This window comes from Megalops cyprinoides, chromosome 16 (genome assembly GCF_013368585.1).
Source record: "Megalops cyprinoides isolate fMegCyp1 chromosome 16, fMegCyp1.pri, whole genome shotgun sequence".
NCBI lineage: Eukaryota > Metazoa > Chordata > Actinopteri > Elopiformes > Megalopidae > Megalops > Megalops cyprinoides.
The window spans coordinates 16,459,892-16,478,551 of record NC_050598.1 but is presented as its reverse complement, the minus strand read 5'-3'; the positions used below and the strand labels follow the sequence as shown (position 1 = coordinate 16,478,551).

General features: G+C 48.0%; 1 protein-coding gene across 2 annotated transcripts in view; it reads right to left on the bottom strand.

Moving 5' to 3' along the window:
* The window catches only part of atrx (ATRX chromatin remodeler), a 43,538-nt gene continuing 24,878 nt past the window's right edge, over positions 1-18,660 (bottom strand). For both annotated transcript variants that reach the window (XM_036547736.1, XM_036547737.1), the window contains 11 exons: positions 18,294-18,433; positions 17,859-18,012; positions 17,268-17,368; positions 16,028-16,136; positions 14,948-15,125; positions 13,234-13,428; positions 6,686-6,835; positions 3,561-3,677; positions 2,866-2,961; positions 1,513-1,641; positions 1-1,399 (listed from right to left, as the gene is read on the bottom strand). In XM_036547736.1, coding sequence (XP_036403629.1) covers positions 1,148-1,399; positions 1,513-1,641; positions 2,866-2,961; positions 3,561-3,677; positions 6,686-6,835; positions 13,234-13,428; positions 14,948-15,125; positions 16,028-16,136; positions 17,268-17,368; positions 17,859-18,012; positions 18,294-18,433 — 1,621 coding nt within the window. In that variant the 3' untranslated portion in view covers positions 1-1,147. The remainder of the gene's footprint in view (positions 1,400-1,512; positions 1,642-2,865; positions 2,962-3,560; positions 3,678-6,685; positions 6,836-13,233; positions 13,429-14,947; positions 15,126-16,027; positions 16,137-17,267; positions 17,369-17,858; positions 18,013-18,293; positions 18,434-18,660) is intronic.

Here is an 18,660-nt window from a genome sequence, read left to right as displayed (position 1 = left end):
TGCAAGAAAACCGGCCTTTTGGTCACTTTATTAAATGTAATATTAAATACTTATCTAGTAAATAGCAGATCAGATTAATGGCAAAACAAGGAAGTGTATTTGCTAACATGAGAACATTCTTGGGAGGGAGAAAAGTTCCTCTACATTTCTGAAATACACCTTGTGCAATCGAGGGAGCATACAGTCTCCGATAAGGGAGGAATTTCTTCCTCATCATCACATCTACGCCTGTTTAGCATTGAAAGCGAAAATGTGGGGGGGGAGAAACGGACAAAAAAACAGAACAACACAAGTGAAACAAACAAAAATAAAAACAAACAAAACAAAAAACATGAACGGTACCCACAGTACAGTACTATGGCTAGGCAACACTTTACAACAAGAACTGGAGGTTACAAAAGTCCAGATAATCCAGCAAGCAGTTTGAACGACACAGGCATTCCATACCATGGTTAGCAACAACTAGCGTAATCGTCTCAAAGCGTAATACAAAAAAAAGGTATTCAACATTTTTTTTTTTTTTAAATCATTTTACAACATGTTTAGGAACTTCATATAAGGCCGTATTTTTTTTTTTGTTATTCAGTTCTAGTGCTGGTACCAGTACTTCCTAGACAACTAGGTTTTACAGCACCAGCTACCAGCCAATCACCAGTTAGAACATTGTGAATGACACTATTGGGGGTAGAGTGTTCCTGTTTCAAAGAAGCAGGATCTTTGAATAATAGAAATCTATCACAAGCATAACTATGGTCCCGCTTAAGTGTACTTAGGCTTTTATATTAGATTTTTTATATGAGGTATAAAAAAACCAACAAAAACAGAATTTAAATAATTCAGCCCTCCTTTCAGGGGAAAAGGTTACTGAAAAGAATGACGCAATGCTTAAAAGCATTTGTGGGGAAAACAGTTCCTTTTTTTCTTAAAATACCTGGAAAAAAGGGAATAAAACTTGAATAACATTAAGGCTATATATACAACATTTTTTTTTTTCAAATAAAATTGCAAGACCCCTACACGCTGTCCTCAGACGTTTTGCATACTTCTCTTCGGGAAGCCGCATGGAGGCGGATAGAATGGGTTTTATCGCTCTGTCAGTCCAGGACCTGGGGCCAGGTGCAGGGGGAGCGTGTGTGCGTCAGACGTATTAGTTGCCCTTGGAGGACCCTGGGCTTTTGCCCATCTGGGTGGTGGGCGAGGGCACCGTCGGCAGCGCCTGGGACAGCTGCCCGCCAAACTGCTGGTACAGCCCCAGGTAGTCCATCTGGCTCAGGGGTTGAGCTCCCATCATGCCGTTCTGCAAAGCCAGCTGGTTCAGGAGTTTGGCCCGGTTGGCCAATGCAATCTGCTGCTCCTGCACCTTCCTGTTGGTGATCACCTTTTGGACGTACATCATTAGCTGCAGGAGGAGAGAGAGAGAGACAGAGCCCAGGTGAAGGTTTAATGTGAAGCGTTCAGGACCCGGTGTTCAGCAGTGACACCTGCGTCAGGCGGGCGACCCGGGAGTCTTACCGTCTGCTGCTTGCTCAGCACGTCCCGGTACATGGCCTCCCGGCGCTTCAGCTCCAGCTCCACACTGGCCTGCCGGCCCAAGGCCATGGACTGCACCTGCGCCTCCGCCAGGTTCGGGTTCTCCTTCCACTGCAGAAGAGCAGAGCGCCGTCATACACCTCCCAGCTCACCGGCCCTGCTCCTGTCCCTGAAACCTGTATCTGAAATCGCTAACTAACTAGCCCTGCTCCTGTCCCTGAAATCGCTAACTAACCAGTCCTGCTCCTGTCCCCGAAATCGCTAACTAACTAATCCTGCTCCTGTCCCTGAAATCGCTAACTAACCAGTCCTGCTCCTGTCTCTGAAATCGCTAACTAACCAGTCCTGCTCCTGTCTCTGAAATCGCTAACTAACTAGTCCTGCTCCTGTCTCTGAAATCGCTAACTTACCAGTCCTACACCTGTATCTGAAATCGCTAACTGACTAGTCCTGCTCCTGTCCCTGAAATCGCTAAATTACCAGTCCTGCACCTGTCTCTGAAATCGCTAAATTACCAGTCCTACACCTGTATCTGAAATCGCTAACTAACTAGTCCTGCTCCTGTCCCTGAAATTGCGAACTAACTAGTCCTGCTCCTGTCCCTGAAATCGCTAAATTACCAGTCCTACACCTGTATCTGAAATCGCTAAATTACCAGTCCTGCTCCTGTCCCTGAAATCGTTAACTAACCAGTCCTGCTCCTGTCCCTGAAATCGCTACCTAACCAGTCCTGCTCCTGTCCCTGAAATCGCTAACTAACTAGTCCTGCTCCTGTCTCTGCAATCGCTAACTAACCAGTCCTGCTCCTGTCTCTGAAATCACTAACTTACCAGTCCTGCACCTGTCTCTGAAATCGCTAACTTACCAGTCCTGCTCCTGTCTCTGAAATGAACTAACCAGTCCTGCTCCTGTCTCACATCTGCTCCCCATCACTCACCTCCCCCAACACCTTATGCTCAACTGTGCAAAGCCTGTCACTCACTCACATCACATTATATTACATTCATTTAGCAGACAGTCTTATCCAGAGCAACTTCCAGCACAACAGAGCATAAGTACATCCATTCAAGCTGAATGAGCGACAGTGTCAGACCAGGCTAACAACACCGCCAGACCAGTGACTGTGAGCACTGCTCAAGCCCTGCCCTAACCTATTCCCTATCAGTCACCCCTCTTCTTCATACCTGCAGCACACCAGACCCACACCTACCATTCAAGTGTCACTGTCATTATCATTACTGCTATTTTTCCTCTTTCCTCCCCAGGACTGTAGAGCTCTCTGTGGCCCCTGCTCTCAACATGAGGGTCAGTGCCCGCCGCCCCCGCCCCACTCACCACACGTGCAATGGTGTCCTCCAGGGACTCCCTAGGCAGAGTCTGCAGTGCATTGGAGGCCTCCATCACCTTGTGCCGTCCTTGGTTTAGCAGGTCCTGTCATCAACAATTGGAAACATTTTGGATCAAAATGCAACACGAATCTGTTCCAGGCAGAAAATATGCGCTGTGAGGCAATCCTTGGTGGATGGGAAGATACCAGGATGTTGGACTGTGACATTCTGAAAAAACTGTATAAATATCCAACTCATGCAATCATTAGTGGAAGTTGCACAAAGGGGTACCTACATGTTCATCAGGAAAGAGGTAGACAATGAATCTATCATCTACTGGATAAGAAAGTTGCAAAAATGCACAATGGACAGATATGCATATTAGATGAAAAAGAATTGTAATGTACAAACATAAGACACTTCTACGTTACATTATTACATTACTTTTACATACAACTATTACACTACACACTACATTAACTTCTAACTGAACAAATTACAAGGGGCCTTGGTGACCCTGACATGTTATATTTAACCTTTGTTCATATCAGACTTCATCTTTGTGCAAGACAATTCTTGGTGTGCAGAAACAGTGACCGGTACTTGTGGGGTGTGTGGCACAGCCTAGCAGTGGAAGTCTGGAATGTGTGTAATGTAATGTAACGTGACGTGATGTAAGGTAACGTTGCGTTTGGAACTGACCTCCAGCTGCTGGTTGCTCATGGAGGCCAGCGCGGCCACGTTGAACGGGAAGTAGGAGTTGGAGGCGCCCATTGCCAGGTGGGCGTAAGAAGGCTGGGTCACCCTCAGAGACAGGCCCTGCAGGACAGGTAATGCCAAATCACAGACCCATTACAACTGGATTATCAACCACCTCTGCAGCCTGCTTCACCCCAGTGGGAATTCTGAACACCTCTAGTTCCCAGTTTGAAATGGAAGCATTTTATGGACCGATGTCTTGTGCCCTGACAAGGATTCTTTGCATTGACTGCACTATACACTATCCCTTCACTTTGAGTATGTGCTTTTTCCACTCAGTGCTTCGACATTACCTATTCACCTTATTATCGGGATTTTGCTTCTGAACACACAAGGTCTCACCCCTGCATTAGCCTTGTTCGTAACGTTCCTCCCAAGGTTTCATCTGTTTGCCTCCCGTAAACAAAGTTCTCTCTGTAAAGGTCAGCGAGACGGTTCTGTTTGCCTGCAGCCGGATTCTGCACCAGATGCATTCTGGCTGTCCCCTGTAATCAGGCCTTCCTGTGTGTGTGTGTGTGTGTGTCTGTGTGTGTGTGCGTTTGGCTCATAAACAAGAGCCTGCAGTGTCCTGTGTCCTGCAGAGCCCCCCCCCACCCCCCACCCCCCCCCCCCACACCAACCCCCGGTCCAGGCAGGTGTGGAGAAACGCAAGAGCCCAGCTGCTCCTCGGTGCGTGACATTGGGAAGCGATGCGCCTTCGGTGGGAGGACCAGGCTTCTCGGCCCCTGCTGAGGTCCGATATCAGCTCGCATACCTGCATTCGTTTGACCTAACGACCTGAACCTCCACATCACACGACAATAAGGTTTCTGAACCTGCACAGTATCCAGAACTCCTGGGGAATGTGAGCCTTTTTCAGCTGCAGGTGACTGGGTTTTTTCCACTTCCTGCATTCACAGTTAGAATGGGGCATTCTTGGGTCACCGAGTGGCAGTCTGGCTGGTCTGGCTTTTCTGGTTCACAGCGGTTCACGCGCTCGCAGCACAGAGGGACTCAGGGCGATACGGTTCAAACAACGCGTTCAACTGGTCTGAGCTTGCAACTCTTTCTGCCCTCTACTTTGGGCATTCAAATGAATTTAAAAATTACATGACAGAATGCACTTTATGTTTTCATAACATTAAGCTCTTATTCTGAAGCCATTCCTATTCTACGTGTAGAAATTGTACAGGCTCCAAGGGAAAAAGTGGGTGTGTGAATAACAGGGCAGTGACATTTAAAACTAATACTCCTTAAAGAAACACTGTTTTGTGTAATTATTATATAATGAAATAAGTAAAGATTCTCAAGCCCCTTTTCAGAAGCAGGGTTTATAGCTGGGTCGCGAATGGGGCCAGGACAGAATGTGGCAACGGTAGAAAGAAGCCATTGTAAAACCAAAATATTGTTGCCCCACAATAGAGCAATTCTGCTCTTTTTCAAGCAGAAGAAAGAAACGGGGGGAGAGGGAGCTTAGGATCATAAGGGGGCCGAGCAGAAGAAGAGGTTGGAAAAATAATAATCATTAAAGTGAATTACAACGGCGAGCAAACTCTAGGATTACTCTCCTGCTGTGGAGCCAGGCTCCCACGCTGCAACCAGTAATTCCTCTCCAAATAAACTCCATTAATTAGCCGATGACATGTTCTGTTGCCCCCGCTCCCCCCCGCACCCCCGTCCCCCGTAATCTGGGCACAATGGCAGGAATCCTGAGTGGGGGGTTCACAGGGTTTCGCACCCCCGCGCGGGGCTGACCGCCGCGCCCCGCCAGCCGCCGCCCCGGCCACTCTCGCCCCAACCGCAAACTGACAGAAATAAAATCACACGTTTAATCGTCGGCGCTCCTGCGGGAGATGATTTCATAAGCTGAAAAGCAGCCGGTCTCGTTCCCGGCTGCACAGCCGTGAAAGGGCTCCAATGAGCAGCTCCTGACAGGAGTTGGCAGGGCCAGCTTTTTTTTGGTTCTGATTTAACAAGTCTGAAAAACTGATGGGGCCCTTTCATTCACAGATCCAAGATGAGTTTATTTCCAGTTTACCGATGAAACCGACATCAGTTTTACCAAACGCTAATCCAGACAGACGATCTGTATTAGGGCTGGATAGTTAGCCGTTCCATCTGTAAGCATCATTTCCTCTCTTAAGGCCAGTGCAGACAGGGCTGGCTATAAGCAAACAAATGGCAGGCCAAAAAAACTGGTCTGTCGTGGTCAGGTTGCGAAAAGCTGGTTAGCTAACCAGATGTACGCTGGCTGTGAATGGCCGTAGGCCGTAGCCATCTCCCCTGATTCTACACATGCAACCTATGCCTCTAAGCCTACGTAAAACTGGAGACCAGGAAGGTGCGGCTGGTGGACCGTTCGAGTTTTCGTGTGAAGCAAACATGATAACAAAGCCCGACCGGGGAAAGCACAGGACTTTCTTAATAGCTGGGCAATTCCAGGCTGCGAGGGCCATAGTCCCCTGGCCTTTAGAGTTCCCCCATTAATACACAATCTTTCCGACCACTCTTTACCCCCGGTTTATCTGCAGAGTGGTGACAGACAGTGGGAGGTGAAGGTGTACCCCCCGAGAGAGAGGGCCACGCGCAGATACACCAGGCCTAATTATACTCTTTTTCCACTGTAGTGCTGGAACCAGGCTAGCAAGAGGTGGAGCCAAAGCTGACTAACCCAGTACAACACACTTCCATTTCAATCAAAAACTCTGCAACCAGCACTGCAGCGTGTGTCTTTCACACTGAACACTGGCATCTGCCTGGACTGAAACAACTGCCTGATGACTAACTCCAGTCTAAATCTCCAAAAGACTACATTATTTCTGTCAGTCTGCTGTTGCTTGTTTGTTATGATTAGCAACATGCTAGTGACATGCTCCTTGTCCATGTTCCTTTATCTAGTCAGTGTCTATTTCCCCAGCTCTTAGTGCTGTTGGGAGGAGCTCAGTAGTGCTGCTTCGGCCCAGAGAGAAGCAGACCAGTCTGGATGCAGCTCTGCAGTTGAAGAGGACTTCAACAGCCTCAGCACCATCACTGCAAAAAAGCGGACCACAGCGCCCTGCTGAGCAGGGGAGGGCAGCGCGGGAACTGACCTTCTTCTCGGCCTCGTACTCGGCCCAGGCGGCCTTGCGGTCCTCCTCGCTCAGGGCCTCCTCCTCCTTGTGGTCCAGCAGGGAGTCGTGCTCGTGGTAGCCCACGATGTTCTCCTTAAAGCTCTGCAGCAGCTCCGCCAGGAAGGGGTCCTGCAGGGGGAGAGAGGGAGAGACACGTTTCCACGCTGATTATGAAATGCAGCGACTCGGGGACAGCGGCGATCCCCGCTCTGACGAATGCGTTCTTCCTCACGGCCCACCAGTGGAACCGCCGGATCGGGTCAGATTTAAATGTACTGAGACAAGGTCTCATCAACCCAGACACCCCCCCCCCACCTTTCTCCACCCTCAGCACCCATAAGACAGACTGAAACCCTAACCCCCAGCCCTCGTTTATTTAATCTAATCAAAAACAAAAAGTGAAAAAATAAATTCCCTTAATCCGATCAGAAATGACTAATAGCAACTCAGCAGCTGGCCCGCTCCGGGGAGGCCGGACACTGCGCAGCTGACGGGCCCGGCGGCCTCAGACGGGACACTGTCGCGCGACTCCGGTTTCCAAGACAACACTGTTATTGAAAACAATACCTGGGTAAAACACACTTCTCGGCCAGGCCGGCCGCACAAAACGTGGTTCGAATTACCCTCCGCGGCACATGTTTGCTTTTCTTTGTCTCTCCTTTACTTTACATTAAATGGAGCTGCGCGGTCTGGAAACGGTGCCGCTCGCGCCGCGTTATTCTCCACAAACGCTTTTTTCGGAGGGGTTCTGCTTCGCACGCGTTTGATCTCCCCCCCTCCCTTCTCCCCCGCCCCCCCCCCCAAGCCTCTGATTGAGGAGTGACAATGATTTCACCGCTACAAACAAAATTAATCATAATCGTCAAAGTTAAAAACGAACAGGGAAAAAAACCCTCCTCACGTTAGAAAATTGAGGATTGATTACGAAACTTGCTTTGCACCGGGCTTGAATAAACAGAAAATAAACACAGGGCCCAATTGCAGGAAACCAGATCCTTCTCGACGTGGGAGAATTGCGAATTAAACAGATCAAGCTCTATTTTTAGGAAAACAAAACACGAAAAAGATAACGTGGCCGAGACAGGTAACAATAACAGAGCCATGCTTTCCGAATTACGACAGAGCGGTCGTAATGAAGCACAGGACAACAGATCCCACAGTGCCGGGGCCTTCTGAGTAACTGGGTTTGATGGCTGGAAAATAAAAACATGTGGCAATTACGAGTACAATCATGAGAAGCACAGCCCACCCCCTTCACCAGGCCCGAAATTATAGACGCGCACCCAGTCAAGCCCCGCTCACTAATTAAAACATAAAAGGCCTGTCCAGCCAGCTGAGGCATCCATGCTCCGCGCGGCCAAGGAAAAGACTGTCAAAGAAAACAATATTCAGATGGGAACATCTGCCACTCGGCGCAGTGAGGAGAAAAGTGCACATAAAAACCCGAAAGCACGGCAGAGTGTTTATGCCATGCATCGCTTTTAAAAAGCATTCTTTACTTTCGGGAAATGCCGCACTTGTTCTTTAATCAAAAAGCACGGTGCTTTGATCACCGGCCTTTTTGCGTACACCTCCTCGTAAATATGTTTCTAACGTTTCGAGTGCTCTCTCGCTTAAAAGCACGGCTCGAACCTGAACCTGAGGCTTATCTGAATGGTGACCGATGGGGGAGCCTTAAAATGGGTCACAGAACGCCAAGGGGGTGGGGTGGAGGGGGTCGAATGACATCGGAGAGGGACCCGGAGAGAAGGGGAGGCAGAGGGATCCTAATTAATCTCCCCGCGGCAGCTCCCAGGGTGGTCCGGTCTGTCTGCGGGCCTCTCTCAGCTTGTGCATCTTGTGCGTCCGCTGATGACGGTAACAGGAGCCCGCACGCACTGCGCCGCGCTGGCCCGGCCGCGAGCCGGCTCGCCGCACGACAATACGCCCACCGGGAAACACTATCGCCTCCCTCAGAAGAGATGAAACGCCGCGGCGGGGTGGGTGGGGGTTACTGACCTGCCGGGGAAAATTAAATAAAAATCACACTGGTATTACAGGCAGTGTGTGTGTGTGTGTGTGTGCATGTAGGTTAGCATCTCATCTGAGTCCTCCCCAAAAGCCTTGCAAGAGAACCGAATGTTCTTGCATGTCAGAGCCAAAATGGCGGACAGCGGTTTCTTTTACCCTGCATCCCAGGCTGTTCTACTGCCGTAAAGGAGGGCTGCGCTCCCAGAAAAGACGGCACTTACAAAGGGGACATGTTCGCCCTATACTGTTCCTTTGGGAGTGTCCAGGCAAAGGTATGTGCCCCCCACTCCAGCCGGCCAGTGCTGTCAGCATATTCAAGAAGTCAAAGCACACTCTTCCAAAATGCGCATATTATGACAAGGAGGCACGGTTGCGGTAGCCAACAAATCCTGGCGGGTGACAAGTCTGTATAACAGAGCTGCGCTTCACTCCCCTCCCGCCTCCGCTCCGAGACCCTCGTGATCCTTCACTCTTGTTCCATGCGTCACTTTTGTGTGGCGGTTGTGCTTTATTAAACTCTCCAGATGATCTATTAATGGAATAAGCACTTTGCAGCGGACCTTAAAACAATGCAGCGCAGAGACACCGAGCAAGGGCATGCTTACACAGGTCAGCTCCGCTTCATAAAACGAGCACCCAGTTAATGAGGTATCAGACGGAATACGTGGGCCTTTCGTTAGCTAACGGGCCTTTCACAACCTGAGGCGTTTTACCGGCGCCCCCCCATCCTCCCAAAGAAAGTGTGTTTTAATCAGTTTGTTATTATTTCTTATGGGGATATACAGTATCCCTCCCTGACAAAATAATAGAGCTGAACTCTCTCCAAACACTAAACATGAAGGAATATATCACTGCAGGACTGCGCAGAGTGGTCTGGCGCCAGTTCCTAAAAGCCAATGTAAAACAATGCTGAATTACAGTGGCTCAGAGTCACCACGAGATGAAAGGGGGTTGTGGCATATGATTTGGCAAAGAGGGCACATGTGTAATTGATGCTGTGCTGTCTGGCAGCGTACGCCTTGAAAATGACTTAATTCGACATCGGTCCCAGCAAGCCATCGCGCTCGTCTTCTGCGCCGTTTCAACGCAAGCACTGGATTGCTGAAAAGACACTCGGTGCTTTTTCCCCCTTTGTGTGTTGGCCTTAGCTGTACGGGCTGAATATTCACGCACAGAAACCCCCCTGGCCTCCGCCGGGCTGTCAGAACATGGCAGCTGTGTTTTAGTGCACACGCTCACAGCCACACACTTTAATTTATAGCTTGCATTAACAGCTAAATAAACCTCTCCTGGTAGCTCTCCCATTAGAAGAGAGAAAAAGAAAAAAAAAAAAAAAAAAAACAGAAAAAAGTGAGGGAGAGTCCTCTGCCCCCCCCCCCAGAGGACTGTTCAGGATAGCCACAGCTGGGGGGGGGGTGTTTTTTTCCCCTCAGTGCCTCCACCAAAACGTAGGCTTTTCCCATGAGGTAGACCTTGCCAAAGACTGTGTGTAACGCGCAGGTGCATTAACCATAGCAACCGGCGGGGTCAGGGCAGGAACCTTGCCTGAGGAATGTGGGGGGGTCCAGATATTTGCAATACCTAAACTCAGCCAGTCAAAACCGCATACAGCTGCACACAAATTATACACAGAACCTTCCTGCTCTATTGTAAACACTTTCCCAAGCCGAGCGCTTAGCGTTCCGCATCACGCCTGACAGCACATTTCCCGGACCGGAGCCATCCTCATCTGTGCAGGACCCGACATGACAGCCGGCTCTCAGCCGCCGTTAGGAGCCTACGGACGCACAGCGTGATGAGGGAAGACGGGCCGCCCAGCCCATCTTAGCTCATCAGTCATCCTGTGAGTCCATCACCGTGCCCAGTTTGGTCTGGAAGGGACGTTCTGGCGAGTTAAGCTGTGTATGATCCTAGCCGCTATCCCCCAGCTGGCTAGAGGAGTAAAAGTGAAATGTGATTGGATGTTCGTTTTCACACCATGGCACCATCTACTTAACAAACCACTCCTATGGGCTCAAAGGGCAACTACAGAATTTTACTGAAGAATAGTGGTAAGCAGCAGGACTCATAACTGAAAGGTTGGCGGTTCAATTCCCCGCTGGGGCACTGCTGTTACAACTGCTGTTACCACCTTACCATCGGGCAAGGTGCTTAACCCAGAATTGCCTCAGTAAATATTCACTGTATAAATGGGTAGCATGTAAAAAACTGAAACATATACAAGTCTCTCTGGAAAAGGCTAAATGCCAAAAATGTAAATGTTAATGTTAATATTTAGGTGGAGGCCTGTGCAAACTGCTGTCGCTGGGGCCGGTTTCTGCCCACAGTGAACCGCAGGCAGCAGTATGCCCAGAAGAACAGCCGGTGAGCACTCTCCTAGCAAATGGATGGTGAGCAGACCGACCGCTGGTCCTGCGGCAGGCCCTGCCCCGCCCAGCCTCCAGTCCTTCAGCCCATAAAGCACCACCTGCGTGCCCCTGGCTGGGCCGCAAGCTGGATGTCTACACTCCACTGCTCCTCTTTGTCATTAGGGAAGTATGCCGGTTTCCTTTGTGTCCAATTAGATTCTCTGAAGACCATAAAGGCATTTTAGAAGGCTTTAAATAATGACGGCTCATCAGGTCAAAATAATTTTTCCTTTGAAACTTCGGAGACAAAGTGGTGAATCATTTTAACAGATGGCCTCAGCGATGTCTTCACGGCGGGTTTGTTTGGGTAAATGCCGGGGGGGGGGGGGGGGGGGGGCAGAGGGCGCTTTAGGAGAACTGGCTCTGTGGTAGGGGTCAGACGTGGCAGTGTGTGGGCCGGAGGGGGGGGGTTGCTCTTCCCAGAATCCACCAGAACTGGATTTCAGAAGAACAGTGATGGAGGGGAAGAAGCTATTCAAAAAGCTGACTGAGCCACAAACATCAACCATTAGAAGAGAGGAGACAGAGCACAACTGTGACTGCCTAATCCCATTACAGAGATAAATCTGCATGCACTGATTAGTGGAAAACACTGTTTCCCCACCCAGAGGCACTCAGAGCTGCTGAGTTAACCTTTAACCCGTCCCTGCGCTCATGTCCATCGTCAAAAACTACAGGCAGCTCTTCATTCCCTGCCTCAATCTATCTGTGGCTTTTATAAATGAACACACTGAATTCAAATAAAAATGGAAGGAAAAAAAAATAGTGTGAGCTGGAATAGTGTGAGCAGAAATGGTTTGAATACTGTAACAGCGAACCACTATTGTTCAAATGCCAGTTAAGTCCTATATTTTGCAAGTTCCCCAAGTATGAGTTTAGAAGAAGAATCCTAAAGTGAAAGTCACAGTCAATGTCTCACAAATGTAATGTAAATACTTGGTTTTGTTCTTTACTCTACTTGTAGCAGCCCCCCTTGTCAGGCTGGGAGAAGTTGTGTAATACAGGTAGGGATCATACTGGTTCAGAACAAACTCATTTTTAAAAGGATAATAAAAACAAGTGCTAGTCTCATGTTTTTGTACAGTACGTTCTATGCGCTCACCAAAATATGACTATAATGTATTACTCCACAATAATAACAGACATTAACAATATTCACATATAACCTTTTAAGTTAAGATGGAATTGCATTCCATACCAAAAAGTATGTGTTCCAGCCAGGTTCGTGGGGTCACACAGACAGCACTAAAAAGCTCTGGATGCTGACTAAATTCCCCTCTACAGTGCACAGTTCCAGGGTATTCCAGCCTTCGCATTCCAAAATTCCATTCACAACAGCTTGCTTGGCACCCTGGGGTAAACACACATGGCCAAAAACAGGCCATCCTTAAAAAGTTCAGGCCTGGACTCCATGACCTTCAGCGCAAGGTAAAAAAGAAATAACAGAGTAATTATCTGCCGGGGTTTTTTGTGGGGAGGGCAGGACAGCAACAAAGGGGACTTAAATGGCAACCTGAGGAGATAGAGCCGGGGATGCGAGTGGTGAAAAAAAGAAGGCCGCAGCGGTTGGGGGGGGGGGGGCACCGCCGGGGCCGTGATAGAAACGCTGTTTGGTAAATAGGAGTAAACAGAGGAATCCAGCCCCAGCTGCATGCTGTTGGACGGCACTGTCTGAGGCCTTTTGTCTGCTTGTAAAACCCCAGGGGGCTCGCCCCAGTGACAGAACACCTGCGCCCCCGCTAAAATAAGAGCAGGAATGCTGCTTGCCACACCCGCCGCAGGATAGGCCAGGGCTGGTGCGGAAAATTTCGTACCAGAAAGGCATCGCCATCATATCTTTCGCGCACGTCACCGTCACGGCGTGTCATTGTGTCCTGACGCGCGGGTAAATTTCCAAACAAAACAAAAATAAATCGTAAATCGTAATTAAAACGTTGCCCAGTGCTCAAGGGACAATATTGTCATCGGTGTAAAAACATGACACAATGCTTTTATGGGAGTGTTTTGTTACTGTAGGGTACTGCTGCTCCCCCCCCCACCACTCCGCATTACAGAGCATTGTAGCGCAATCACTTCGAACAGTTGGATGCTTTTGGGAGTACTATTCACCTTGGGCAGCATGGGCGTGGCCCTCTTGCTCTTCTTCTCTGAGTTGGGGTCGTCCAGCAGGTCGGGCTCGAAGGTGTACAGCTCCGTCAGCTCGTTCATGGTGAAGTGGCGCTCAATCTGCTGCTGATCCACCACTCGGAAGGACAGCGATTGCTTAGTCACCTGCCGGTCGTAGATCTTCTCCTCCATGGTGCCCTACAGAGGGACCAGTCACCGCCATGTCACACAACCCACCCAGGTTCTCGCTAAAACCCTGCCGTATGTGTATCCTAATATGAACCAACAATGACATTTGAAGGATAAAGCGACAATTTTAAGGCAGTATTTTCATTGCTGGAAACACTGAAGTTTTTGTAAAGGTTTGCAACATTGTTGAGGAAGGACCAAAATATTTCATTCTAAAATTCATATACTTGTTCTGATTAATTCTATCACATAGTAGCTAGGTGGCTACTTTGGTGCTGGACACAGCATCACCCCTGACAAATATCAGGACATTTCAACTGAATTAGCTGGCCAGCTAGCTACATTTTACACTCATGCAACTATGAAACAGGACCGTTTGCCTTAAATCTTAGAAGCAATGCATGTTTTAATATTTTAAAACCTAAATCATCCTAAGAACAATGATGATTACTTCCCACTCTTCACTATGTGAACTAACAGCATATTCTTAGCTAGGTAGCTAAATCATTCAAGTGTGTGGCTCCCTCATAGAACAGTACTGGTGGTAAGCACTGAAATAAGCACTGGAAACCAAAAAAAATGCCATTTTTTTCCCTCCCAAATAGATTAGCTCTTATCGTGCTTAAGACGCTGAGGAGGGTGCGTTTACACACTGTATAACCCGATTATGACTTCAGAACATTAACAGGAATTAGATATTACCAGACTGTTCAGATTTTAATGCAGACAGCTGCCAGGCCTGTTACATATTTAGACAGTGTAACTATGTGAAGACATAAATTAAATATGAAGTTGATGTGAAAAACTTCAGCGGCAGGAGTCCTGAAGGGCTTCAGGGCAGAGCGGCTTGCTGCTTTGCTAGTTGCACGCAGCTGAGCAGGTGTTTGTCAGAATTACAGAGGAGTTCCCACTGATACTGGCCACATGCCAACAGACTGATATTTCTTTCTTCACTCTATAAATAAGAACATTCCTTAACACTGAAAAATATCACTATTAACCAGTGAGCAGCGAGACCGTTCGGGAGCTTTGTAAATTAGTTTGATTATGCCATTAGTTGCTGCTGCTGGGTAAATTTTGTTTATTCCTGGTTTTCGTTTCCATTCCCTGACCTGGTTGTACTCTGTGGTCTGCACTGGTGCATATTTGCGAATGCTCTTGGCAGCGCTGGGTTTTGGTAGTGGGCTTCAAGTACAAGCCAGTGAGCAAGTCAGTTTGTTGGTAATATCGGCAGTCCAATAGGCAAGGCTTCACAGCACCTGGCATTAAGCTAGCGAGTTGGAAATAAAGGCGGCAGCACTTTTCTCTGCAGAGAAGACAAAAGTGAGTGATTTTTTCTGTTTTTTCTACAATTTGGGACATCTTCCACCCGTGGGCATTCAAGGACAGTGGGAGATTTGCCCACTTTCTATTACCTTCTAGGATGTAACCAGTTTCTCAGTTCTTTTCCTTTCTGCTACCTTCCCTAACTTGAGGTGAATATTCTCCAGCTATGCCATGTACAAGGTGAGTATATCGTACTATTTACCTGAGCCAGAAACCTGTACACAAATACTGTCTTGAGCTGGCCAAAGCGGTACACCCTGAAGATACTCTGAATATCATAGGAGGGGTTCCAGGAGGCGTCGAAAATGATGACCCTGTTTGCAGCGACCAGGTTGATGCCAAGAGACCCAGCTCTTGTGGAGATGAGAAACAAGCGACCCCTGAAGAGGGAGAAGGGGAGTGGAGGAAGACAGGAGGGAACTGAAATACTCAAACACTTCAATGCTTCAACACTCAAGCTGCTGAATAACTAGACAAACACAGCAGTAGTCATCGCTGTCCACACACTGCAGGTACATTGCAGACATTTCATTCAAATTGCTTTAGATTGGAAAACGGTTCCAAGAACATCATTTCAGCAGAGAGCATAATAAAAATAGAACATTAATAATGCATTACATTTACACCAAAGTGCGCTACAGCAAGGAACGGACGTGACTGGACTCTACCACCTGAGTGATGCACGGTCGTCATTTTACACTAGAACATTTCCCACATATTAGCTGAGCTGGCCTGAAAGGCACTTATTTAGCACATTAAACCAGGTGATGGCCGGACTAAAAGAGCCAGATTTTGGATTGATATGGAATACCATTAGTGAGAACTTTCACGTCTCATACGAAACCTTGGTTTAATGTATCATCTGAAACATGTGCTTTACCTACAGCACAGTATCCCCATAACTGCACTGGGGCACTGGTTTCTTAATCAATCCAGAGAGGCAGACTGACCTTACAGGTTCATAAGTACCACTTCCAGAGGCAGCCTGCACAGGAAAGGATGTCTCCTCAGCCCAGAAGCACTTACATTTAACCACAATAGGGTGGTATGGCTGCTGGCGCTAATCTGCTCCATATGGCTGCATGCAAAGATTGCCTGCATTCAAAGATGAATATCAAGCCTCACTGCAGCTTATCACCACAAATTAAAGTCTGGGGTCATCTCTTGTACATTTTTACAGAGCTTCTTTGGAATGCAGCACATTTGCAATACCGGGGCTTGTAAAAGTTAAATAACAAAGCAGCAAACAGGGACTTTGAGGACTACAGTGGGCGAGGTTTACCGGACATTGCTGGTGTCATTAAATTCCTCAGCCCACTTCTTCCTAGTCAAAGCGTTAGTAGACCCATCCAGGCGGTAGTAATCAATGTTTCGGAACCACTTCCCCTCTCCTGAAAGAAAGGAATAAAAGTCCTCGTCAGTCTTCCTCATAGAGAATACAGAGTCATGATGATAGCAACACATTCCTTTCACTCCTTAAGCTTATCAGCAGACTACACTTGGTTCAGCGGGCTGTGTCAGGACTTCAGATAACGGTTAAAAAGTGTTAAGACATATACCAGCAATTCGGCCTGTAATATTGCTGCTCCTCCTCCTTGTGTTTATGACTGGCATTTCAGCATGTTTCCAATTACTGGATTGTGATTCTTTTCATTACAAATTGCAAAGCCTTAAGCAAACATTTTTGAGGAGAATTTAGAAAAAAGAAAAAAAAAGTCAAGGTCTAATCATTTTCAAAATTAAAGCAAAAGCAGCTGTTTGAGTTTAATTAGGACCACGACCACACGTTATAAGCGGTGTGTCTGTGTGTGTGCGCGTGTGTGCACACAAGCGTGTGGGGCCGTGTGAGCGTCACTGTTGTGTGGTGGGTGAGAGTGCACAGATGAGTGCATGTATGCATATTAACATAAGATGGTAGGTCAGGCCGCAGCTCGTCTGGAGACCCCCTTCTTCTACAGGCGAGGGTCTGTGCGATAGACAGGGCTCCACCAGAGGGAGAGCTGGACTGGATACTGGGTTAGCAGGAGGCCAGCCCAAGATTGGCCCGCGATAGTCAAGAGCTGGAAGGCTGAGCTGAAACTGCCCGGCTGCACTCGGGTAATCAGCAGTCTCGCTCAGATACGAACATTACATCTGTGACACACGCAGCCTTTAATTAAAACCACGCATTTTTCGTGAACACAAAAGGGCACAGTCGGACACGGCCCGCTTCGTCCCAGGCGGGCTCGTTAACCACGGGGGCAGCACTGAGGCATACACTGGGATCGCACTTCACAGAACAAGGGAAATGGCCGTGCTGGCCACTGCAACGTTACTTCAACATCACAGGCGGCGCATGATCGATCTCCGGAGAAGCGTGACTCAGAACAAAAGCAGGTCCGTCTCTCTTCGGCAGTAAAGGGAATAGAGCTAGCGTGGGGAATAAGGTCAGACGGCGGGCCAAAAGGCGCTCGTGATTCTTGCCCTCGCACCGGGGTCACGGTGCGAGCCCGTGGCGGAGCGGCGTGGAGGGAGGGGCCCACCTTTGTAAGGAGAAGGCTTGCCCTCTTCCTTGCAGCGGCCAGCCAGCTCCAGGAAATCTTCAATAAGGTCCAGTGAGATCAGAGACTGACTGAAGACCAGCCTGAAATTCAGTGGGACGGAAATATTGGTCAATTAGGTCATGTGTACCTAACACAAGCCATTAAGGGCAGCCATATGTGAAAGGTTTAACCCACTTACAACGAAGCAAAAAAAGAAAAAAAAAAGTTTATACACAAAGTTCTGTGCCATCCGATGGCAATCAAGACAGGTATGCAGAGGTCACATGACCATGTTATCACCATAAAAGATACCTCTCTATTACGATAAATTTGAATAACTACATCATTAATCCATATACTAAGCTACATGCGAATCAAAAGACATTTCAATATAAAAGGAAAATCAGACAAATGTTAAGAGGCTCTTTCACAGAAAACTCTTAGTTTATGTTTAAAAAAAAACACTCTGGTTCCCTTAAGCCCTAAAATGCAGCACTACTACAAATTTAAATAACCTGGCAGTACATTCTGACTACTCTTAGGAAAAAAGACACCAAAAAAACATTGCTTTCAGTGAAACTGACAACCTACACTTTGTCCTCCACCTCCTCCGCCATGCGGAGAATCTCAAACAGCAGCACCATCTTTCCAGAGTGTTCCAGAACTTCGGCGTCTGCTTCCGTGACAAAGTCTTTGTGCCAGTCGGGAGAGGGGCTGCCAGGACCTGAACTGGAGGTCGCTTTCACTGCAAACCAGAAAAGACAACAATCCTGCTGAACTCTTCCTTCTTAATTACAGGGAATGTACGCTTAATTACTGTAACGTGTCTTCATTCAACTTTGTACAACAGAGCCTCAATACAGTATCTTCTTTACAGTAACAGATAAGCCAGTTTGGCATTTTGCATGTGTTGAAGGTGGAAAGACGGCTTTTTGGCCCAGTTTGCCAAAGTGCCAGTCTGAACAGCAATGGTTCAATGGTTCAGAGCTTCATCAGGTGTCATTGTAGAGGAGGTAGACTCCCAACCTTCCTCAACTGGCTCCGCCCTGTTACGGCCCTCTGGGTTCCCCCCTCGGGAGCTGGTGTTCCACTCCTTTATCACTTCCAGGTCGTCGCTGTCGGACTCGTCTGTGGTGGCCTTCTTTCCCTTCCCTCGCTTCTTCTTTCTGCTTGGAGCAAAGCAAGGGGGGGGGGGGCTTTACCCTCAATTCCAGATAAATTATTCTATGAAAAAAAAAATTACTGGAAGATTAAATGGCGAATGAGTCAGAGGAGGAAAGGCATGTTGTTTCAGCTCTCTGTTGTCCCCAGTCTTCACCTGTTAGTCAGAATACAACAATTCTGACCACACAAGGTTGGTCGGCCCAGACCTCTCCATTTTCTCTAGGGCAAA